This window comes from Microcebus murinus, chromosome X (assembly GCF_040939455.1).
Source record: "Microcebus murinus isolate Inina chromosome X, M.murinus_Inina_mat1.0, whole genome shotgun sequence".
NCBI lineage: Eukaryota > Metazoa > Chordata > Mammalia > Primates > Cheirogaleidae > Microcebus > Microcebus murinus.
Window position 1 is genome coordinate 123,093,008 of NC_134136.1, and position 26,189 is coordinate 123,119,196.

General features: G+C 37.9%; 2 protein-coding genes across 4 annotated transcripts in view; both read left to right on the top strand.

The window, feature by feature from the left end:
* The window catches only part of CLCN5 (chloride voltage-gated channel 5), a 191,197-nt gene that overhangs the window by 112,236 nt on the left and 52,772 nt on the right, over positions 1–26,189 (top strand). For 2 of the 3 annotated variants that reach the window (XM_020284855.2, XM_020284857.2), the window contains one exon: positions 24,848–24,994. In XM_020284855.2, coding sequence (XP_020140444.1) covers positions 24,848–24,994 — 147 coding nt within the window. Of the gene's footprint in view, positions 1–24,847; positions 26,114–26,189 lie in introns of those variants that run through there. The other variant, XM_075999467.1, reaches the window with a different exon arrangement.
* Positions 22,118–23,533, top strand: LOC105867161 (suppressor of cytokine signaling 2-like). The gene is made up of 2 exons (XM_012756950.3): positions 22,118–22,179; positions 22,554–23,533. The coding sequence occupies exons 1-2, from the start codon at positions 22,118–22,120 to the stop codon at positions 23,266–23,268; spliced, it is 777 nt and encodes a 258-aa protein (XP_012612404.2). The 3' UTR covers positions 23,269–23,533.

Consider the following 26,189-nt stretch of genomic DNA (forward strand, 5'->3'; position numbering starts at 1 on the left):
ACATTGGATGATGAGACTCATACAACCAGTAAGGTTATCATTTAGCAGGGGAATGGAAGGCAATAAAACATCCCCTTTTTCTGTACCATCTTCTAACATGTGCATGCGTATGTGTGCCCACATACATAGATTGTCCCCACCTTTTCATTATTCCCCATACATCCAACACATGCAGACACTCAAGTATGATCTGACAAGGGTGCCATTTGCAGTGCATATTTAGACGTTTTTTCTGAGAGAGCAGGTCCATGTGGCCTTGTGCATGGGGATGAAGTCATATGTTTACCCTGGGGAGAGGCATCAGTCTTATCAAATGCATATAGTGATGCTTTGCAGGAATGGGACCATGAGAGTTAAATATACACAGAGACACACATACAGGGTGCAGGTGCCTGAGCCTTCTGCTCTGCTCCTCCTCTCTAATCCTTTGTCCCTGAGTGAGAGTGCTTTCTGAATGCAAAGCACTCGGGCAAGGATTCCAAGAGGGTGAGCCTCCTCTGCATGGAGAAGGACGGAAGATCTGCATATCACCTTTCATCTGCATGCTACTCGCCTGCATACTTGCCTGCCCTCTGCCACTCATTCATTCATTCATTCCACGAATAATATGTATTGGGCATTGTGTTGGGCAGTGGACACAGAAGAGTGAACCAGATAGACTTGGGCCCTGCTCTCCTGAATCCTATAGCATGGGGAGGAGAATGGACTCTGTCACCACCCATCATCCCTGCATGTTCTGAGGGCAAGTGGGTCACACAAGGGACTTCTTATCTACCCCTCCTCAACTCACAAGTTTAAGGCTTCTCATTCCTGCTGTCACACAGATGCTTGTAGGAGGAACTTCCCTCTACTTTAGTTCAATTTTAGGTAAATGTACTGGGCAAGAACAGCAGGCCTTCCTGTTAAACATACATGCAAGGCATGCATGTGCTGGAATCTTCTATTCTGGCTCCCCCTCTCTAATCCTTGCTACCTGGGTGAGAGTGCTTTCTGAATGCAATGCACCTGGGCAAGGATTCTGGAAGGGGGAGCATCATCTTCGCATAGGACAGAGCACCTCTGCCTCCTCTTTCCATCCTTTCTATGACTATCTATCGAGTACCTACCTACTCTATTTCAGGTGCTGTGCTGGGCAGTTGGCCCACAAGAGAATGAGCCACATCTGGTCCCTACCTTCATGGAGCATACAGTCCAGAGAGGAGAATGGACTCCTTCTCATCTATTATGCTTGCATGTTCTGAGGGTGGATGGGCCACAGATTGGGATTGATGTGCAACCCCCTCAACACACACACACTTCCTGGTCTCACACAGATGTGTGGAGGAGAATATTCTAAACCTTAGTACAATCCCACATAAATGCTCTATGTGCTCGAGAAGGGACCCAACTGGTTACATACACAGACATGTACCCACAGAGTAGGTCCTCTGACCCAGTGCCTCACTCATCTTCTTTCAGCCTACGTGCCAGTGGTGCCTTGAATCACTGTCCCTGTGCAAGAACTCCGAGGGAAGGAGCCTTATCTACATTTAAAAGGACAGAGCCTCTGCACATCAACTCTTCGGGCTTCTTTCCATTGCTTTCACAAATATTCAGATGGCTACTAGACTCCAGGTACTATGTTGGTCAGAGAGGATATAGCAGGGATCAAAATGGACAAGATTGGTACCCTACATTCTGGTAGGGGACTAATAAACACACCATGATATATGAATGCTGTGGACTAATAGGCCACTGTTTAAAAGAATGAAGTAGATCTGTATATGCCATGGAGTGAGCCTTACCATCATCCCTTCCCATAGTGCTCAGATATAGAAACACAGAAGGTGTGTTCCCCCCATACATAGAGCTGCATCCACAGTGCGTATAGGATAATGGGCATCATTAACAGCATCCTCTCACCCATGTCCAGTGTGCAAGGCAATGAGCTTTCTACATGCTCTTTCCACAGCCAGAGCTTGGAGGAGAGTGGCCCCTACTTATCGTTCACCTCACACATGCACATGTAGAAAAGACACTTTACCTTTGTATGCTTATAGGCAAATCACCTGTGAGCAGAGGAGTGCTCTTTCTTGTATGTACACATACTAGATCTGAAAGTGCCTGAGACTTCTATTCAGGTTGTCACTCTCATTCTTGGTAGTCGGGTACAAATGCTGTCCCAGTCCATTGCCCTTGTATAAAGATTTGAAGAGAGGGAATCTTGTCCATGTTTAAAAGAGTAGAGTTTATATCACCCCTCTCATTCTTTCACTTCTTTACTGTATTACACATTTAGAGTGGTGGTTCACAAAGTGTGGTCCCTGGACCAGCAGTGTCAGTATGGCCTGGGAACTTGTTCAAAATGCAAATTCTTGAGCCCCACCACTCTCCTACGAAATTATTAACCACAGCAATCTGTACTTTAAGAGGCCTCTCAACTTATTCCAATGTTTGCTCAAGTGTGAGAATCACTAATTTAGTATAAGTGCTAGGGACATAGTGATAAGCAAGTTAAGTGAAAGGAGTGGAAGGGAATGGCTCCCACATTGCTCATGGGCATTCCCACTGCTGAGGCCATATAGGCTGTGGCAGGGAGGACATCATCTCATTAATCTCTCCCACCTCCCCCATAACCACACACGTGGTGAGCACAGGAGACTAAGTGAACACTCTGCAAAGACTTTATTAGAGAAGAGCCTTGGCACTGTTTCTTCAGCATGCACCTAACACTTTAAACATACATGCACTTAGTGTGCAGAAGAACCAATTGCTCCTTCTCCCATACCCATTGCATATCGGAGTTGTGAATTCTCAAAACACCTCCTGTGTGCATGGATTACAGGAGGGTGAGCCTGGTCATCGAGAAGCTTCTGCTGGACACTTCAAGCATCACATGTTTATTGATCACTTTAAATGTGCCATGGGCTGGCTGGGAGTACCCTGAGTAAGAAACAGTGTCTCTCTCTAGGACTTCCTATATAATGGAGGTGTCTAGACTTCCCCATGCATAGACAACAGGCATTCAGGTATGCCAGGAATCAAAGTTTCCCATTCTCTTAAACATACATATGCTCCCCCTTAAACATACATATGCTCCCCCTGTGTGTGTGTGTATATATATAAATGTAGACACATTTCTGTACAAAACTGAAAGGCAGGAATGAGCCTTCTTATTATCTATGCTTGTCTGCAAGAGTGTGAACTTCCTTGTTACACATACACTCAAATGCATGTTTGGTGTGCAGGTACCTGGACCTTGATTTTTGCTCACCCTCTCCTAGTCCTTGCAGCCTAGGCACAAGTGCTATCTTATCAGTGCAAAGGTCACCAGCTCATGAGTCTTGTCTTTGTGTAGAACAGAGCCTGCATAGCACTTCACTTTTCTTTGCTTGTTCTTTCAGCCAGTCATTTGTGTGTACATTTTTTGGATCTATTCATCCATTCATTTATCCCTTAACAATTTACTGAATTCCTGCTATTTGGGGATGCCACGGTTAACTAACCAGTCAGAGATGCCAGCATTATTGTCTAGTAGGCTCATGGAGAATAAACTTCCTCATAACATCTAACTTTTGTAGATACATGGGCTCAGGGTGACAGAAATTGGGCTTCCCTTCATCCCTTCACACAAACGTAAGCACCCATGCATGTGCATATGGTGTGCACATCTTGAGCCATCTGCTCTGTTCCCCCTCATATCCTTTCTATAATACCTAGATGTGAATGCTATCTTGATGTAGCACCTATTCCAGGACTCTAATAAGGGCCCTTTTCTACATGTAGAAGGACAAAGCACCTATGAATCACCACCTCTTCCCTTCTTTCTTTCCACTCCCACTCCATTCCACAAGTATTAATTGAGCACCTAGTATGTGGTAACACTGTGCTTCCAGGGAAATGAACATGTGATGACACACAAGGTGGACTTGGTCCTTGCCTCAAAGAATATGTTTAGGAGAATGGACTTCTTTGTCACTTAATATTATTGCATGTGCTGAGTTTGTGGTGGGCCACAGAATGGGACTTCTTATTGACACCCTCTCCCAATACACATGCGGTATGAGACTTCTCATTCCTGTTCTCACACAGAGAATCTTCTTCTCGTAGAGCACTGCAGGTGCCCGAGCCTTCTGCCCTGCTTCCCCTCTCTAATCCTTGCTGTCTGGGTGCTAATGCTGTGTCGATGCAATGCACCTGGGCAAGGATTCAGAGAGGGGGCGCTCAACTGCACTAAGAAGGACAGAGAGCCTAGATGTCCCCCTTCCCCCCCTTATAATAGTTTTTGAGTAAAGGGTGTGTATTGGGGAAGCACAGAACAGAATAGTTAGGGATTTCACGTGCTGGTGGGCTTGTATGTGTACTAGAATAAATGTCCTTATTATAATAAATAACATCCATGTGTGCAGGTGCCCAGAGTGTGAAAGAGTAAGCTTTCTCTTTATTCCCCTCCTACTGTCCACACGTGGGGTGGTGGGCAGGAATAAGAGTCTTCCTATCTGCTTCCTCCCTCACTTCCTTCTAACCTAGATTTGAGTGCTGTCTCAAGGATTATCTCCACTCAGTGATTCAATGACAGGGAGCCTTGACTACATATATATAGAAAGGCTGAGTGCCATTATGTCTCCTTTCTTGCCTTCCTGAATATGTCTCGAGGTTCTACTATGTGTCAGGCACTCTGTTTAGTGTTGAAGATGCAGGGATGAACAAGACTGGCAAACTCACTAGATGTGCTCTCTGGTGGGCACCTTTAGGAGAATGAATTTCATCTAGACCCACAATGCGGATGGGCACAAATGATGGGTGGCCAAAGAGTGTGCCTTCCTATTTCCCCCACTCCATCCCCTCTGAGGACAGGGAGATATGCACATTCTTGGAGAAGCTTTATACTTGCAGAATGTGTAGGAGTTTGAACTCATAAGCTGTCCCTTATTTCCCAGGACCTGCAGGCAGGACTGTGAGCCGACTTTAGATGCCTACCACAGACTCTTGTCGAATTGGAGAGGCGGTGAAGAGCAAGAGGCCCTTCTTATTATTGATTTTGTATGCATGCCACAGAGTATGGAAATGCGAACAGCCTGTATCTTATATTACCTTACTATAATTGCATAGAGATGTACCAGATAGGTCTCTGTCTCTCTCCCCTAGGGAGTACAGGTGCTCCATGATCTGATTTACTCCCCATTTCCCACCCCTGGTGCGCAGGTTTGAGTGCTTTCCACTGTGACCTCAGCAGTATTCTTCAGTAGTTACCCTCTACTTAGCTAAGCTGATCTATTCATTTCTATCTTTCTTAGCGCTTTTGCCCATTGCCCATTACGAATTTATGATTTTCAGGTCAGCATAGCAATACAGTATGACAAATAGTGGTGAGACAGAGGCAGAAAAAGACACTCCATTTCAGTCTTCTTTCTCAAGTTCTTAAACAGTTGATACTTATAAATTCTGACTCTTGGTCCTCCTTATCTCCCAACTTCTCCTAATATACTCTGCAGTAAAGATTCAGGTTATTTAATGTTTCTCTTAACTTTTGTATATGCTAAAATCCCATTTTGGTTACTGCTCAGCCTTTTATTTTTCTCAAACTTTTCATTATCTCTTGATGCCCAGGACTTGCAGCATCAGCATCCTCTGGGAACTTGTTAGAAATAATTCTCAGGCCTCTCCCCAGACTTACCTAATCAGAAAGTCAGGGGTGGGGCTCAACGGTTTTTTTGAAGCAGAATCTTGCTTGTTGCCCAGGCTACAGTGCTGCAAAGGCATTGTCATAGTTCACTGCAACCTCAAACTCCTGGGCTCAAGCGAACCTCCTGCCTCAGCCTCCCGAGTAATTGGGCCTACAGACACATGCTACCATGCCCGGCTAATTTCTCTATTTTTGCAGAGATGGGGTCTTTATCTTGCTTAGGCTGGTCTAGAACTCCTGTCCTCAAGTGATCCTCCTGCCTTGGCCTCCCAGAGTGCTGGGATTACTGGTGTGAGCCACTGCACCCAGCCAGCAATATGATTTTTAACAAACCCTCCAGGTGATTCTGGTATACACTAAAGTTTGATAGCCACTGGTTTAAATAACTGTAGATTTCTGTTCTTTAATTACTAGGGAAATTTCTGCATTACAGAGGATGATTTTTAGCATTGAACTTTCCTTATGTGTAAGCTGCCATTTCAGTTTCCTCTAGTTTTTAAAAAAATTAATAGGCTTAATTTTTTTGAGCAGTTTACATAAAGATTGAATAGAAGGTATAGAGTTGCCATATACTCCCCACCCCAATTTCCACTGTTATTAACATCTGGCATTAGTGTTGTACACTTGTTACAATTGATGAGCCAATATTGATACATTATTATTAACTTAAATCCATAGTTTATACTGGGGTTCCTTCTTTATGTTGTACATTATATGGGTTTGGACAAATCTATTGACCATTTATAGTCTCATACAGAATAGTTTCACTGCCCTAAGCATCTTCTGTGCTCTGCCTTTTTATCCCTCTTCCTGCACCCTAAACCCCTGGCAACCACTGATCTTTCTATTGTCTCCATAGTTTTGCCTTTTCCAGAAAGTCATATAGTATGCAGCCTTTTCAGAATGGCTTCTTTTACTTAACACTATGCATTTAAAGCTCCTCTGTGTCTTTTCATGACTTGATAGCTCATTTCTTGAGCTCCATAGTTTTGCCTTTTCCAGAAAGTCATATAGTATGCAGCCTTTTCAGAATGGCTTCTTTTACTTAACACTATGCATTTAAAGCTCCTCTATGTCTTTTCATGAGTTGATAGCTCATTTCTTTTTATCACTGAATAATGTTCCATTGATGTACCACTATTTGTTTATCCATTCACATCTACTGAAGAGCAGCGTAGTTGCTTCCAAATTTTGGCAATTATGAATAAAGCTACTATAAACATTTGTGTGCAGGATCTTATATAGATGTAAATTCTCAACTCATTTGGGTAAATACCAGGAACTTAATTGCTAGATCATATGGTAAGACTATGTTTAGTTTTGTAATAAACCACCAAGCTTTCTCCAAATTTGCATTCCCATTGTCAATGAATGAGAGTTCTTGTTGCTGCACATCCTCATCAGCATTTGGTTTTGTTAGTGTTTTGGATTTTAGCCATTCTAACAGGTATGTAGTGGTATCGTCTTGTTTTAATTTGTAATTCCCTAATGACATATGATGTTAAACATGTTTTCAAATGCTTCTTTGCCATCTATATATCATCTTTGGTGAGGTGTCTGTTCAGGTCTTTTGACTATTTTTTAATTAAGTTGTTTGTTTTCTTATTATTAAACTTTGAGAGTTTCTTATATATTCTGGATAGAAGTCCTTTATCAGATGTGTCTTTTGCAAATATTTTCTCCCAGTATGTGATTTGTTTTTTTCATCCAGTTAACAGGATTTTGCAGAGCAGAATTTTTTAATTATAACATGAATCTCAGTCTGTCAGTTTTTTCCTTCATCAGTCGTGCTTTTGGTGTTATATTTAAAAAATCATAGCTGGGCGCGGTGGCTCACGCCTGTAATCCTAGCTCTCTGGGAGGCTGAGGCGGGTGGATTGCTCGAGGTCGGGAGTTCGAAACCAGCCTGAGCAAGAGCGAGACCCCGTCTCTACTATAAATAGAAAGAAACTAATTGGCCAACTAATATATATAAAAAAATTAGCCGGGCATGGTGGCTCATGCCTGTAGTCCCAGCTACTTGGGAGGCTGAGACAGAAGGATCGCTTGAGCCCAGGAGTTTGAGGTTGCTGTGAGCTAGGCTGACGCCATGGCACTCACTCTAGCCTAGGCAACAAAGCGAGACTCTGTCTCAAAAAAAAAAAAAAAAAATCATCACCAAATTCAAGGTCATTTAGATTTTCTCATACGTTATTTCCTAGGAGTTTTATAGTTTTGTGTGTTACATTTAGGTCTGTGGTCCATTTTGAGTTCATTTTTGTGAAAATTGAAGATGTCTAGGTTCATTTTTTCTTGCATGTGCACATTCAGTTGTTTCAGCAGCATTTATTGAAAAGACTCTGCATCATTGTATTGCCTATGCTCATTTGTCTGAGGTCAGTTGACTATATTTTTGTGGGCATATTTCTGGACTCTATTCTGTTTCATTGATCTTTGTGTCTGTTATTTTGCCAATATCATGTACTCTGAATACTGTAGCTTTATAGTAAGTCTTGAAGTCAAATATTGTCAGTCCTCTGACTTTGTTCTTCTCTTTCAATATTATGTTGGTTATTCTAGGTCTTTTGCCTTTCCATATAAATTTTAGAATCACTTTGTTACTATCCACAAACTAACTTGCTGGAATTTTGATTAGGATTGCATTGAATCTATAGGTCAAGTTGGGAAGAACTGACTTCTTGACAATATTGAGTTTTCTTATTTATGTGCATGGAATGTCTCTTCATTTATTTAGATCTTTGATTTCTTTCATCTGAGTTTTGTAGTTTTCCTCATACAGGTCTTGTACGTATTTTGTTAGTTTTATACCTGATCATTTCAGTGTTTGGTAGTAATGTAAATAGCATTGTGCTTTTATTTTCAAATTCCAATTTTTCATTGCTGATGTATAATAATGCAGGTAACTTTTATATACTAACCTTGTATCTTGCAACCTTGTTATATTGCTTATTAGTTCCAGGAGTTTTTCTGTTGATCCTTTGGATTTTCTGTGTAGACAATCATGTTATCTATGAATGAAGACAGTTTTATTTCTTCCTTCCCTCTCTGTATACCTTTTACTTCCTGTACTTGTCTTATAGCATTAGCTGGGACTCCTAGTACAATGTTGAAAAGTATGATAAGAAGGAATATCCTTCCTTTGTCCCTAATATTACTGGGAAAGTTTTGAGTTTCTCACCATTAAGTCTGATGTTAGCTGTAGGTATTTGTGGATGGTCTTTATCAAGTTGAGGAAGTTCCCCTCTATTCCTAGTTTACTTACAGTTTTGATCATGAATGGATGTTGGGTGTTGTCAAATGATTTTTCTGTATCTATTGATATGATCATATGATTTTTCTTCTTTAGTCTGTTGATATGATAGATTATATACACTAATTTATATTTGAATGTTGAACTGTAACTGGGATAAATCCCATTTGGGGTCATGATATATAATTCTTTGTATACATTGTTATATTTGATTTGCTAATATATTGTTTAGAATTTTTGCATGTATATTTATGAGAGATATTAGTCTGTAGTTTTTTTGTAATTTCTCTGTCTGGTTTTGGTATTAGGATAATGCTGACCTCATAGCATGAATTAGGGAGTATTCCCTTTGCTTCTATATTCTGAAAGAAATTGAGAGAATTGATATAATTTCTTCTTTAAATGTTTGGTAGAATACACTAGTGAACCCATGTGGGCCTGGTGCTTTCTGTTTTAGAAGTTTATTAATGATTCAATGTTTTTAATAGATAGAGGCCTATTCATGTGATCTATTTCTCCTTGTGTGAGTTTTGGTAGATTGTGTCTTTCAAGGAGAATTGCTCCATTTCATTTAGGTTATCAAATTTGTGGGTGTAGAATTGTTAATAATATTCCTTTGTTATCTTTTTAATGTCCACATGATCAGTAGTGATGGTGTCTATTATATTTTTTCTTTAATTTTTGTTTATTTTTGTTTAATTTTAACTGACATAATAATTGTACATATTTATGGTATACATAGGGATGTTTCAATACATATGTAGTTATCAGATCAAGGACTTATTTTATTTTTGATATTAGTAATTTGTGCCTTCTCTCTTTCTTGCTTAGTTAATCTGGCTAGAGGTTTATCAATTTTGTTGATCTTTTCAAAGAACCAGCTTTTGGTTTTGTTGACTTTCTCTATTAATTTCCTGTTTTTAATTTCATTTATTTCTATTCTAATTTTTATTACTTTTATTCTGCTTACTTTTGATTCAGTTTGTTCTTTTTCTAGTTCCCTAAAGTAGAAGCTTAGATTATTGATTTTAGATCTTTCTTCTTTTCTAATATATGCATTGAATGCTACAAATTTTTCTCTAAGCACTGGTTATGTTGCATCCCACAAATTTTGATAAGTTGTTTTTCCTTTTAATTTAGTTCAAAATGTTTTTAAATTTCTCTTGAGACTTTCTTGACCCATATAGTATTTAAAAGTGTATTGTTTAATCTCCAAGTATTTGGGATCTTTTTAGCTTTCTTTTAATGACTTCTAGTCTAATTCCATTGTGGTCTGAGAGCACACTTTGTGTGATTTCTGTTCTTTTAAATTTCTTAAGATATATTTTATGTCCCAGATGTCATCTATCTTAGTGAATGTTCTGTGTGAGCCTGAGAAGGATGAGTATTCTGCTGTTGTTAGATGAAGTATTCTATAGATGTCAACTTGATCCAGTTGATTGATGGTGCTGTTCAGTTTGGCTATATCTTTACTGATTTTCTGCCAGCTGGATCTGTCAATTACTGATAGAGGGGTGGTGAAGTCTTTAACAGTACATTCATCTACTTTTCTTTGTGTCTATCAGTTTTTGCCCCACATATTTTGACACTGTTGTTAGGTACATACTCCTTAGAGATTGTTAAATGTTTTTAGAGAAATGACACCTTTATCATTATGTAATGCCTCTCTTTATTTCTGATAATTTTCCTGTCCCTAAAGTCTGCTCTGTTTGAAATTAATATACCTACTCCAGATTTGTTTTGATTAGTGGTAGCATGTTATATCTTTATCATCTTAAGGAGAAGATTTCTGAAAAGAATTCCGTTGTAATTCTTATCTTTGCTCCTCTGTAGGTTAAAAGGTAAGGTGTTTTTTCCCTTGGTTAATTTCAAAATTTTTTTTCTTTGATTTTCTTCAGTTTTAATATGATATGCCTAGGTGTAGATTTTTTGGTATTTATCCTCCATAGTGTTCTTTGAGCTTCCTAGACCTGTGGTTTGGTATCTATAATTAATTTTGGGAAATTGCCAGTCATTATTACTTCATATATTTCTTCTGTTCCTTTCTTTCTTCTTCTGGTATTCTTCTGTAATTGTCCCACAGTTCTTGGATATTCTGTTCTTTTTTTCATTCTTTTTTTTTCTTTGTATTTCAGTTTTAGAAGTTTCTGCTGATATTTCTTCAAACTTGCTGATTCTTCCTCTGCTGTGTCTAGTCTGTTGATGAACCCCTCAAAGGCATTCTTCATTTGTGTTACAGCATTTTTGATTTCTAGCATTTCCTTTTGATTCTTTCTTGGGATTTCCATTTCTCTGCTTACATTACTCTTCTGTTCTTGCAATGTTGTCCACTTTTTCCATTAGGGCATTTGGCATATTAAACACAGTTATTTTAAATTGCTGTTATGATAATTCCAACTTTCCCTACATATCTCTTTCTCCATGCAGTGTTTTTTTGTCCTTTAGTATACTTTATAATTGTTTGTTGAAAGCTGTACATGATATGCTTTTACGTAACTGAGGTAAGTAGGCCTTTAGTGTAAGATTTTGTTTATCTGGATAGAGGTTAGGCTGTTTACTATTTGCTGTAACTTTATGTATCAGAGGATAAAATTTCTGCTACTGTCTTTGTTTTTGTCTCTCCCATGTATTTGAGTTTCCATTTCCCTAGACATTTCTTAAGTAAGGTTTAAGATGTGCAGTTCTTCTAGTCATATTCCCCTGTTATTATATAGTAGCTCTATTGAAGTGGTGGTGGTAAGGCATTAAGGGAGGGGAAGCATTCTATAGTCCTATGATTAGGTTTCAGTTTTTTAGTAAGCCTGTGCCTCTCAGTGATGACTTTCGCAAGTCCTTCTCTGTTTTGTTTTGTTTCTTTCCCCCCTAATGGTTAAAGGGAGCTAGAGTTGGTTATTGACTTTCTACCAAGTTGATTAGATTCTGGTAAAATAATTTCTCCTAAGAGTAGATCTTGTAAGAAGGACAAAATGCTCTGGTTGTATTGCAAAACAACCACATTTCCCCTACCCCTGCTGGAAGCAGAAAGAGATTTTTCTCTCTCTTCACTGTAAGAACCTTGTAGGGCTCCTGGAGATAAAACTCATGAAAATGTGGGGACCCCCTGAAGTTTTTAAGTCTCAGACTTGTCCACACTGAACCTCCAGCTATTCTTCCCTTACAGTTTAGTTCTCCTATCCCAGTACTGGTCCCTGTGGAGGTCTGTGTAGTGTAAGCTGTGATTCTCTGTATTCCACTGTCTGTTTCTCCAATTTTGGGGGCAGCAGTTTGCCCTGTGACCTCAGTTCTCTGACAGAACTAAGAAAAATTGTTGATTTTTGGTTTGTTCAGTTTTTTTTTTTTCTCTCTCTCCATTATACCATTGAGGAATTTTTTTTTTCTTTTGTGAGGATGAGAGTAATGACTTCCAAACTCCTTATATACTGGACAGAAACTGGAGATCTTCCTTTGATTTTTGATTGATATTTGCATCCACCTTTTCTTTAACCTTTATTAGTGATGACACAGATATGTTCCCTTTCTGTTCCTTTAACTTCATTTTATTGCATACAATCCCTGATGTAAAAAGTTATTTATTTTAGCATGTATGAATTAATCCATTTTATCTTTTTCTATAATCAGAAATAATTTTGTCTGTTCTCCATGTCTGGGATAAATATACTACTCTGTGTTCTTTTTTAAACAACTTTAAAAAAAAAAACATCTGGAATTTTTCAGTTGATATATGTTGTAATTCTATATTCTTGATTTTATTTATTTATTTATTTATTTATTTGAGACAGAGTCTCACTCTGTTGCCCAGACTAGAGTGCCCTGGCATCAGCCTAGCTCATAGCAATCTCAAACTCCTGGGCTCAAGCAATCCTTCTGCTTCAGCCTCCTGAGTAGCTAGGACTACAGGAATGTGCTATCATGCCCAGCTAATTTTTTCTATATATATTTTTAGCTGGCCAATTCATTTCTTTCTATTTTTAGTAGAGACAGGGTCTCGCTCTTGCTCAGGCTGGTTTTGAACTCCTGACCTTGAGCGATCCTCCTGTCTCAGCCTCCCAGAGTGCTAGCATTACAGGTGTGAGCCACCATGCCCAGCCCTTTATTATTTATTTTGAGTAGTCCCTCAAGTATTTACTAAAAAGTGATTCTTTCCTTATGTTTGTGTTGCTTCTGATTTATCAACTATTAAGTTCTTCTAATAAATTTGGATCCATTGCTAGAATCTCTATTCTTAACCCAGTGCCATAAGGTTTTGATAATAGGTTTTTTTTGGTAGAAGATTAAAATCTATAGGATAAGTTTGTCATATTTATATTTAAGAAAATACATATACTAGTATCCTTGTCTACTTATTCTTCTGGGTGAATTTCACTATTAATCTGTCAAGTTGTGTAAAAGATGCCATAGGGACTTTAGATTAATATATAGATGTAATATAATTCACATTACGGTCTGTTTCATTCTTGCTATATTTAAACTTTCCAACTAAGAGCATGGTACATCTCTATAGATTTATGTCTTCCTTTTTTTCCTTCTTATTTGGATTTTATAAATTTTAAAGTAATATTGTGTTTCAAGTTTATTTCTCTATCATAAATGAATTCTTGTATCATTGTATTTTCTAGTTCTATGGTAATTTGTAGGAATGTAGTTGGTTTTTTGTAGATTTACCTTATAGTTTCTAAATTCATTTATTACTTTCTGCTGTTTTTACTTGATATTCTTAGAGTTGTATAGGTATGCATTCATGCAATCCAAGCTGGAATACCATATTTCTTCCTTTCCTATATGCATTCCTCATTTTTTCCCTTTTAAATCTTTTCTTGTACCATGTTAAATATAATTGGTAACAGGAGGTATCATTGTCTTCCTGTATTAAGGGGAATAATATTTTGCTTCTTCGTTTTGATTTAAATATTCTATATCATGTCAAGAAAGAAATCTTCCACGTGGAACATTGTAAATTTTTTTTTTTTTTTTTAGTAGCTGGGACTACAGGCATGTGCCACCATGCCTGGCTAATTTTTCTATATATTTTAGTTGGCCAATTAATTTCTTTCTATTTTTAGTAGAGACGGGGTCTTGTTCTTGCCCAGGCTAGTTTCGAACTCCTGACCTTGAGCGATCCACCCACCTCGGCCTCCCAGAGTGCTAGGATTACAGGCATGAGCCACCACACCCGGCCACATTGTAAAATTTTTTATCCAGAATAGCTATAAATTTACAAAATCCATTCTTGACATCTGTTGAGATAATTATAGATTTTAAAATTTTACCTGTTAATCTGAAAACTTATGTTGATGGTTTCCTTTGTGATATTAGTTATGCATTCCTGGAATAAATCCTCCTTATTTGTAGCAGGCAAATCTTTCAATGCAATGCTATATTCAGTTTGTTGAAATTTATTTAGGAGTTTTACATGTATGTTCCAAAGTGTTAAGTGATCTATAAATTTTTCATGTTGTCTTTGTCAGGCCTGGTAGACCCCTGTCCTTGATCATCCAGGGTGCTTCTTTAGAATTCCCATTTATCACACTCTTGAAAGCCTGTATAACAGGATATTTGTTGTCATATCTGAAGAATCTCTGAGATAAAACAAAAAAAAAACTGATCTGCTAAGGGAAGATAGGATATTACTGCTTTAATTTAAATTTTCTCTGAATTTTTAAAGCCATTTTTTCTTTTCTTTAATAAATTATCAGTGTCTTTTGCCTATCTATCTGTTGGGATCCAATTTTAATGATTTAAACAAACAATCTCTTTATGCACCATGGCTGTTACAGCTTTGGAAAACATTTACAGAAAAGATTAGTTTGTCATTTGTTTCACTTTCACAGCTGTCAGCGTGGTCTCTTCTGACTGATTTGTCCTCTTCCTACTCATTAATTGTGGGTGTTCCCCAAGCACAGCTTGTCCATGCTGATTTCTTTCTCTATGTTAACAATCCTCACAGCATGTTCTGCAGGTTCCTGAGGCCCTTTGGGGGGAATCTGTAAGGTCAAAACTATTTTCATATTAAGACATTATTTGTGTTTTTCACTAATTTTCTCATGAGTATACAGTGGAATTTTCTGGAAACTGTATGTATGATAGGTGATGATGTCATTGCTCTGATATGTAATGGAATATGTGAAGCAGATTCCAGCTGTCCTCTATTAAGCCAGACATTCAAGAGATTTGTAAAAATGCCTCTCAGTAATTTTTGTATTGGAAAATAGTTATTTTTTAAATGTTAATGTCAATATTAACATTGCGGATTGAGTGTTGTTAAATTTAAATAAATTAATAAATATATTTTAAACACTTCTCAGTTTTAATTTCAAATACAGTAAATATAGATATAATCCATATAAATAAAAGTTCTTTGGGGTCCTCAATAATTTTGATGACTAAAGGGATCCCGAGACCAAAGTTTGAGAACTGCTTCTCTAGTATTACCTGTTCAGAGTCTTCACCTTTTCTCATAACTCCTGCTCATCTGTGAGGATGACGCCCAGATACAGACCATTCTGTGGGAAAATGCACTATTATTTCCTTTGGGGACTTTATACCTGAAATTGTAACAGAGGGAGAAAGTGCCTTGGGTTACGAATTAGCCCAAACCTCTGGCATCTCAGAGATTAACATAAAAGATCTGCATTTGGTTTCCACTTCAAATAAAGTAACGAAAACTGGAATTGAAGTGTAAGCTAGATTATTTTCTGAGCCCTCTCTTTGTGCTAGGAACTTGGGAACACAGATTTAAGTCACTACGTCCTTGAGTAGCTCAAAGTATAGTGGGTAGACAGATGATTTTATGTGTGATTTATATGTGATTTTACCACTTTTACTATTATACTTAGGCTTGTCTTAATGCTTTATTTTAAATGATATGACAATACTTGTATCTTGGTTAATTGTATAATCTGTTTCTTACTCTTTTCTTCCTCTTGCATTCTCCCTTTTCCATGTTTGCAGTGACTGGCATATATTACTTACCCAGAATGCCATGTGTAGGCCAACAGATATTTTATTGCAGAAGTAAAAAATAGAAAAATTTATTCTCTGTGCTTGTTAGCATTGAAATATGTGACATGCTTAATATTTTCATTTGAGGGGTCATGTGTATGTCAGCTACCCATTGACTTATACATTTGCTTTTGCCAAATGGTTTAGTTGAGATGGCAATATTAATTGATTTGAACCCATGTGTCAATGTCACTAGTAAAACAGGGTGCTAGTATGTCATACCACAAACTAGCACTCTCCTGTTTGCCCCTACCACCTGGCTCTTGCCTTGGTCTTAGTACAACTGTTGGGAATGTGTGCTTCTTTTTCTCTTTTCCATCTTTTACCTCCAACCTAAATTGCCTGCACTGAAACTGGAAGTAGCAAACTGCCTTCCCAGCCCTTTCCTCCTTTCTGTCTCTTCTAGCCTACAGCTGCCACATTTCCCTCCTAAAATAGTATTTTTATTACGTTGATCTTTAAAAACTTCTGTGATTCCATTGGTTCCCCAGGTCCTTCATGGCCTATCTCTCTGCTGGCTTACAGATACCTACCCTGTCCTCTAGTCAGGCACAAATGCCAGCCTCATTCTCATCTCCAAGCCTTTGGCTATTTTGTTCCCTGGGCTTGGAATACCCTCTCTCCACCATGAAGCCTTCTCTAGCTTACAGTCCTCCATGTTCTGAATGCCCATTGCACTTTTATTCTAACAATTTAACATTTAACTATTGTGTAATAGCATTGTGTGAAGGTTTTTTTCCCCCAAGTAGACCATAAATTCCCTGAGAGTAGTGATGGAATAATAAACTCTCTTTATATCCTCAATTCCCTCCCCTCATAGGGCAAGGTATAGATTTATTGAGTGTCAGCCATATGAATATGTTGATTACCTGTTAACCCTTCCTCCCCAACTGGAATTCTCAGTAAACAGTTATCGAATACCTAGAAACAACACTAGAATTGCTGGAACAACAGAAATGAGAAGGACACAGTGTGATCACAAGACTCAGTGGAAGAGATTATGCAGTCAACATAGATGTCTGAACAAAGTGGATATTGAGAGGAAAGCCTGTTTGAGCCGGCCCTAGGTGAATTAAATGGGGTTTTACCACACTGAAAAGAGAATGGACGTGAGATGAGTGGGATTCCACATAGAGCAGCTTGCCTGAGCAAAAGCCTGGAGGCCTGCAAGCATATGACCTATGTGGAATTTTATAAATTTGTGGCAGGAGATAAGTCTGTCTGGGTAGATGGGTTACAGATCTGATAGAACACTGAATGCCATGCTAAGAGGTTCAAAACTCACGCTATAGGCAGTGGGAAACCAGCTTATAATTTTAAGCAAGAAAATGACAAAGGGCATGTCAGCTTTGTAACACAGATTGACCAAACGACATTTTTCCCTGATTGCCCTCCTTAGCCCTCCATTGCATGAAAAGACCTATCTGTAATCCTCCAATTGGGAAAATAAATCAAATCCCCTTACATTGTTCCTGGCCTGCCTCAAATTCTGGCTGACCCCAAGCTTGTGGCCATCTAAAAGTTTAATTTATTCCATATGTGCTATTATCTGGACTGACATGTCATAGTGAAGCCCCAATGCATTATAGAAAGAGCACAGGGCTTGGAGTTCGGCTAGACACAGGTTCAAATCTTAATTCTAAGGAACTTTAAATTGTTTCCTCATTATTCTCTCCTGACTTTTTTTTTTTTTTTTTTTTTTGAGACAATCTTGCTCCGACAGCCCTCTCCCAGCTAGAGAGCAGTGGCATCATCACAGCTCACTGTAACCTCAAACTCCTGGACTCAAGTGATTCTCCTGCCTCTACATGCTGCTGATTTTTTCTGTTTTTTGTGGAGATGGAGTCTCTTATTCAGGCTGCTCTCAAACTCCTGGCCTCAAGCAGTCCTCCTGCCTGGGCCTTACAAAGTCCTGGGATTACAGGCGTGAGCCACTGCGCCCAGCCTCTCCTGCTTTAATTTTTTTCTCTTGAACATTTTTATATCTGCAAAATAAAACCAAAGACTAACACAATGGGTTATCTGTGGGCAAATACCACTTTCAGTTTTACTTATTGCATTCATAGCATCTGTTTTATTTGATTTGCTTGCTTTTTCTAATTTTCTTTTGTTAATCCTTTTTTTCTATGCATTTATTAAGGGAACACAACCCAAACAGTGAACCAGATAGCTACTCCAGGAAATGTTTGAAATGAGGCAATTCAATTTAGCTGGATTGTTCTGTGTCAGTGGGTTACAGGAAAGAGTTTGTTAAGGTCCCTATGGGGAAACATAGAAGTTTTCCAGCTTTTCCTTTGTTGGGTCTTCGTCTTGTGCTGTCATTGTTTTGTTTTAATGAATTCCCAGAACAATAGGTACACTCATCTGAAACTATGATTACAGGATACATTCCAAAGCCAAACATAAATTATTTTTGGCCTCCTCATACTTTTTCTTCCTATGATTTGTGTGGCTAATGTAGAGTTGCTGGAACTGTGTATTTTAAATCACTTCCTGAATGAAACACGTAACCAGTAGGGAGAAAGGTAAGGGAATTCTGCATCACTGTACAAATTTTCTTGCTTTCTTTCAGTGCTAGTCATCATATGGGACTCATAGGCATTTAATGTCAATAAATTTATACTGAAAGAAAACCTCTTTAGTTGTGCTACTCTATTAGCCTCATTTCTTATCAGCTAAAATGGTGCTTGTTTTCAGCTGAGATTTCTAGAAACCTGGAGTGCCTACTCATGAGATTGAATGCTTTTTTGTAGGTTCCTTGAATGTAGTAAATCCCAGAGTTAGATAAACATTAACTATAAATATTGACCCTGATGCTGCCTACATTTAAAAAGGGAAGTTGATGGGGGGGGTGAGGGCAACAGACATGTCTTGTTTGGATTTTATTATTTGTGTTTAGGTTAATATTATTTTCACTGTCTTTTTTTTTTTTTTCATTTTCCTTCTATTGAGTTTAGAGTAGCAATAAAAGTGTCAAATGGAGTTCTTGGGAATTCAGGACTGGAATTTGAGCGAGAGATGAGAGCTAGAGATAGTAGGTTAACTTAAAAGATAAAATAAATAATGAGATTAAGGCTGGGAAGCATCTGTTATCTCAGGTGGGAGATAAGATGCAGAGCAAAGTGGAGGGGTTATTTGTTTTCTTTTTATTTATTTTGTTTGTTTATTTGAAGAAGACATTTGTATATATAGGTGGCCTAACTTAGGGAGTCAGAGCCCAAGTGATGTGGAAAGGGCACCCACTTAGAAGATAGCTTGGCTTGGAGTGCTGAAGCTTAAACTTTTTGAAGATGGTATTTGGACTTTCATGTGGATATATAGCCTGATGTGGGTGTTAGAGCCTCAGCTGGGTAAAGAGGGCATCTACATGGAGTAATGGCTCAGTTTTGTGAGTCAACCCAGTATGTATGAGAAGACCACTTGTGCAGGGAAAATAATTGGGGAGTAAATGGGAGATTGCTTATATACAGGGAAATTGTTCAAGAAAGTAAAAAACATTAAGGATAATAGGATCCAGATTTCTCATTGTCAGTGAAGAAAGGTACAAATATAGGAAGGGGAAAAGCTAGATTGAGTCCTGTCATGTTGGATTGAAATCAGAGGTATAAGTGAGAACTTATGGTTATATATGCATATATATATTAATATATATAAGTGTAAATATTCATATATATGAAAAACATATATTCTGTCAATATATGTAGATGGATGAGAAAATATATGTGAAAATGTGTGTATTTGTGTGTGTGAGTATGTGTTTCCTACTTCTGTGCACTGAGAGAGCTTGGGAACATCAACACCCAAATGTCAATGAGCACCCAGATCATGCCTTCTAAATACCATTCCTAACTAAAAGGACTCGGGGTTCCTTGAAGAAATGGCTGATTTCAAGGATGGAGCATGAAAGTACAAGACAAGTCTAGAATGACAGAATTTCATGACAGAAATTAAGGGAACTCTTAAAGCATGATGGGGACATGCCAAAGGTATATGGAAACCAGCTTGAAGAGGTTCTCACTGGCCAAATTTTGGAAAATTTGAACATGAAAATAGTGTTAGCAATGGATAATAACCCATCAAATAAAATAGGAGTTATTTACATATAAATGAATGATTGAATAAATGAAATGTTTTATAAGAAATAGTTTACTTAGTGTCAAAGTATCTCATCATAAGATAGTAAGACAATATATTAACAATGGAAAGGCCTGGAATATACCACTTTTATCAAGTGATCAAATATCATCATTAATGGGGCAAATAAATAGCATGTGCCCTCTGACAGGATGCAATTAGAAGAATACAGCATATCACTTCTCTGATATTCCTGCCAAAGTTGCATTAAACTGAATCTATTCATGAGGAAACATCAGACAAACCAAAATTGAGATATTGTTTACCAAATAATTGGCCTGTCATCTTCAAGAATGTCAAGATTATGAACCTCAAGAAAAGACCAAGGATCTGTTTCAGGTAGTGATTTCACGTGAGTATTCCTTCTGCTACTTCTCAGAAAGCTTATGTTTTTCCAAATTTTTAATTCCCTCCAGAATCAGTTGAGAAATTGGGAAAGTGGGAGAAAATTAGCAGTCAACATAGAAACGTTACGGGTTTAAAAGAATCCACCGATGTCAGGTTCAAAGCAAGAGTAGAAAACACTGACACGTAGAGTCAAAAGTTAAGATCAAAATTTTCAGGAAAGGATCCAGGGGCTTACAAGAAAGTCATGATTTAATCATTTAGCCGTGGTTGTAGCTGTTACATGTTACTTGTGTATGTTCATGGCCTGTCTGCTGATAACAGTGAGTCATTCTTGCAAATAAGATAAAGAGTAATAAGTTTATATGCGTAGTATACTTTATACAGATCCTATGAGTGGTATTCTAAGACATGACAAGCTTTAGAAGTGAAATAAGCCCTTAAATTGGCAGCTTTATCATGCAATTCTGTGCAGTGCTGTTAACCTTGCTTAGGAGAGGCAAATGTTATGTTATTTGAATACTACCCAACAATGTTTGCTGGCCTTATCCTTGTTAAATGTTGCAATGTTCAATATAGGGTATGGTTATTTGTAAGGCAGACAAAAGATTTTCATCATTAAAAAAGGAAATGAACTTATATGAGCCAGCGTGAACCCAAAAGCCCAATATAAACATGCTTTTGGATGCACTCTTAAAAATTTCACCACCATCAACACAAAATGATACGTATATACATTGTGTAAATCTTTGCCTCCCAGTCTTCATCTCATCTGGCCTACCCAGCATCATTTTTCTATCTGTCCCACTATCACACAATGATTCCTGCATTGTAGGTGTTCATAAATGTCACTCACACTTCAGTCAGCTTGGTCTCTTTATCACTAGTGAGGTATTATAAAATTAAACACGTGATTTGGAGCTTAATTCTTTTTAGAAAATATTAACTGTGCAAGTTACTTGGCCTCTCTCTCTTCAGTTTCCTCATCTGTTAATGCCATAGCATAGGAATGTTGGAAAAATTAAATGGAAGAATTTACTTTAAGCACATAGACCAGTGCCTGCAAATTGCTTGTAAATTTCAGCTCTTTCTCCTTCATGCTCAATGTTTAAAATATTTATCTGTTCTGATTCTAGTTTTTAAGGCCTATTACTTAATTTATTCTATTTGGTTTTTTACCACATTTATCACATTTAATTCTGACAACCTAGAACAAGAAGTTTCTTAAAAGTGTTGTAAACCTCAACAGGGATAATATTTGTCTAATCCAATAGAACTTTTCTGGTTATGATTTTTGACCAAGATTTCATTACAAAAAAAATGGGGGCAGGCAGGGCTTCATAAAATCAAATTGGCCATAATGCTGCTGCTGTTTTTTTTTTTTTTTAAATCAGTATACAAAGAATTTTTGAAAAACTTATAATCTGAAGATTTACACTTGATATGTAGAAAATTTTTCTTCTTTAATATTAAATTATTGAGAACATCATTGAATGGCACAGTATGCCTCTTTTTCCCCTGTGTCAATAACGCAGTATTTCTGTACATGTACGTTGTCTTAGGAGCTCTGGGAGAGTCAGCGGAATAAGATAATGTTTTTTCCATTCCCAAATGTACATTTCTTAATACTGATATCTAGTTTTTTCTCTAGCCCCATGACAGATTAGAGATGTCTAGGTTTTATTTCAGTTGATTACTGTTGAACTCCCATTATATTTGTACACATGCCCTCATTTGATTTTATGCTCATTCGAATGGTTCTGAAAAAACTGCCATCAACTACACGGTAAGGCCAGAGGTACATTACATCTGGAGGGTAACTGAATATATTAAGTAGTTTGCATGCATAAATTAAATAGTTTGCATGTCTATATTGTCAAAGCAAGAGTACAAAAGAAGACATAAAACTAAGTGGCAACCCTATCTCGTTCCCAAATTAAACGTCAACAGGGAAAACTCAGGCAGACACCCCTCCTCTCCTGGGCCCCTCCTGTTCCCCCCATCTGCCCCATGTCCACTGGGGAGGCTGCCTGGTATGGAGGGTGCAGCCCCAGCAGAGGCGATCTCTGGGTGACCAAGTCTGTGAGGGACTTTGCTATCCATCTGCCAGGACCTGGGGAGAAAGAACCGGCAGCTCTCTATCCCTTCCCCCTCTGCCAGCATTTCGGGCACCCAGCAGGGACTCATTTTGGGGTTCCCACTGACTTCCAGGAAGGATGGGAGTCCTTCTCTGACCCCAGCTCGGGCCGCCACCTGTCTTTGCCTCAGTGACCCTTCTTCCATAATCCTGCGGTGCCTTGAGTCCTCCAGGAATGGCGCAGAAGGGACGCGGAGCCAGTCGGGGACCACGGGGTCAGCAGAGGAGCCCTCCCTGGAGGTGGCGCGTCAGGCGAAGGCCCTGCGGGAGCTTGGTCAAACAGGATGGTACTGGGGAAGTATGACTGTTAATGAAGCCAAAGTGAAATTAACAGAGACACCAGAAGGAACTTTCTTGATTAGAGAAAGCTCGCACTCAGACTACCTACTGATATCTGTTAAAACATCAGCCGCATCAACTAATGTGCGAATTGAATACCAAGATGGCAAATTCAGATGGGAATCTATCATATGTGTCAAATCCAAGCTTAAACAATTTGACAGTGTGATTCATCTGATCGACTACTGTGTTCAGATGTGCAAGGATAAGTGGACAGGGCCAGAAGCCCCCTGGAATGGCACTGTTCACCTTTACCTGACCAAACTGCTCTACACGTCAGCACCACCTCTGCAGCATCTCTGTAGACTCACCATTAACAAATGTACCGGCACCATCTGGGGATTGCCTTTACTAACAAGACTAAAAGATGACTTGGAAGAATATAAATTCCAGGTATAAGTGTTTTTCTTTTTCTAAACATGCCTCACGTAGAGTATCTCCGAGTGCAGCTATGTAAAAGAGAACCAAAACTTGAGTGGACTGCTTTGGATAACTACACAGAATCCTTTCTAAGAACAGCTGAAGTCAATCTAATTTAAATGTGTGAAAAGGTAGCTAGGTATTTAAAGCCCCCCCTTGCCTCCCCAGATAGTTTCACCAGAGGGATGTTTCCCTTCCTAAGGCTGACTGAGATCAGTAGTTCTTTTAAAATAAAAATAAAATGTCCCAGGTCAAGGCTGAAGGAGCATTTATCAGAATGCTTGCCTTTCTGAGGTTCCTTTCCATTAGGTCAAAGGTCCAAGCTCCAGTAGTAAAGAGCTCCACTTGGCAGTACTGAAGAAGTGGAAGGAACCAAGCTGACACAGTCTTAACTTCAATTTTATATGCTTGGTGATCAGAATCTACTTTAGAACATTTTATATTTTGCATTTTGATGTACCTAGGAGTTTTGTTAAACAGATCATGCGTGTGAGTATTTATCCTTTATTTTATGCAATTAACCAAATCAACCAGAAAAGTGACCACGAAATCCTATATTTGAGTTTTTACTACATGTATGAACTCTCTCATGTGAATGAGTACTGTAGTAATCCATTTTAAGGGAGCCTTACTTCAGAAATATTTCAAACTGGTGCAAATAGAAAATACTTTTTTCTTTTCCTTTAAGGCTAAAGACAAGAATGTCATGCTATACAGGTGCAACTTAATGTCTGTTAATAAAAACCAATGTAGATATAGACATTTTACTCTTTAAAAGTAGCTGTGTCTCAACCTGTAGCCATTTGTTTTATGGAATTGGCTTTAGAAATTCCCAGGTTGCACTTGAATTGTCTAACCATGGACATTAGCAAATGTCTCCCTTCTACCATGTAGAATACTTTGACTTAATTTTCTTCCAGATATAGGGGGATACCTGCCTGGTTTTCCAAGTGTTTATTTACTGCTGTTATTATTTGATTGGAATGTAGTAAATAAAAAAACTTGACTTAAAAAAAAACAAAACAACTAAGTGGCAACCCCAAAAGTGAAAACTATCCAAATGTCCATCAGCCAATGAATGGATAAACAAAATATGATCTACTCATACAATGGAATATTATTCAGTCATTAAAATTAATAAAGTGCTGATACATACTGATGTATACACATAACATGGATGAACACTGAAAACATTATGCAAAGTGAAAGAAACTAGACACAAAGGCACATGTTTTGTGATTCCATGTATATGAAATATCTAGAATCAGCAAATCTATAGAGACAAAAAGTATAATAGACGTTACCAGGGGACTGGGGCATGGGGAGTTACTGTTTGCTGGGTACTGAGTTTCTTTTTGGGATGATGAAAAAGTTCTGGAAATGGATAGTGGTGATGGTTGCACATTGTAAATGTACTCAATGCTACTGAATTGTATACTTTAAAATGGTTCAAATGATAAACTTTATGTTATGTGTATTACAATAACAAAACAAAAAGAAAAAGCAGTAAGGGGCTTGGAGGTCATTGTTGTAAGCCTGTTATTTTCTTTCTGCACAGGAGCCATGGATAACAGAGGCTTTCAGCAGGGGAGTTTTAGTAGCTTTCGGAGCAGCTCCAGTGATGAGGACTTGATGGACGTTCCAGGGACAGCTATGGATTTCTCCATGAGAGATGATGTTCCTCCCTTAGACCGAGAAGTAGAAGGTATCATTACTAGTGATGATAATTTATCTTTTAAAAATTATTTTAAATTTATGGACAGTAAAATTCATTTATTCTGGCCCACAGTCCTGAGTTTTCAGATATGCCTAGATTTTTATAACTACCACCACTGTGACAGGATACAGAACAGTTCAACCCCGTAAAGAATTCCCTTTTACTACCCTTTACAGTCAGACTTCCCTTCTCCCTACCCCCTGGTACCACTGATCTTATCTCTGTCCCTGTAGTTTTTTTTTCTTTTCGATGAGGTCATGTGCATGGAATCACATAGTACATCACCTTTTGAGACCGACGACTTTCACTCAGTTTAATGCTTTGGAGATTTATCCAAGTTGTTTATTCCTTTTTCTTTCTGAATAGTATACCCAGGAACAAGATCACTGGGTTATACGGTAAATGTGTATTTAACTTTATAAGAAACTGCCAAACCATTTTCCAAAGTGCATGTACCATTTTGTATCTGAACTAGCTATGTATGAGAGTTCCACTTATTCTGTATCCTCAATAGCTCTTGGAATTTTCAGTAATTTTTTTATTTTGGCCATCCATATAGATTTGTAGTGTTATCTCATCGCAGTTTCAATGTAATTTCCTTAATGACTAATGATGTTGAACATTGTTTCATGTGCATATTTGCCAACCTTATATCCTTTTTGTTGAAGTATGTGTTCCCATCCTTTCCTTCTTTTTGTAATTGAATTTTTTATTAATTGGAATACATCTGCAAAATAAAAATTCCCCTCATTTGTTATTTGTTTACCTGGTTATATCATTCTTTTCAGTGTCTGCATACAATTTTATGGTATGGTTGTACCATAGTTTATTTAACCAAGCTTTTATTGATGCACATTTCAGTTGTTTCTAATATTTTGCTATTACAAACAATGAGAACAAACTTGTCTGCATATGTATATATATCTTTTAAGTACATGAGAGCAGTTTTGTAGCATGAGTGTTTGAAAGTGCTCATTTCCCTACAACCTTATCAATGCTGAATATTATAATTCTTTTTTCATCTTCATAATATGGTAGGATAAAAATTCCCATTATTATTTTAATTTTCAGTTTTTTAATTAATAAAGTTAAGCATATTTTCATACATTTATGAACCATTTTAATTTCTTTTTCTAGAAGCTTCTTGTCCATATGTTTGTCCTATTTTTGTAATGGGCTGATT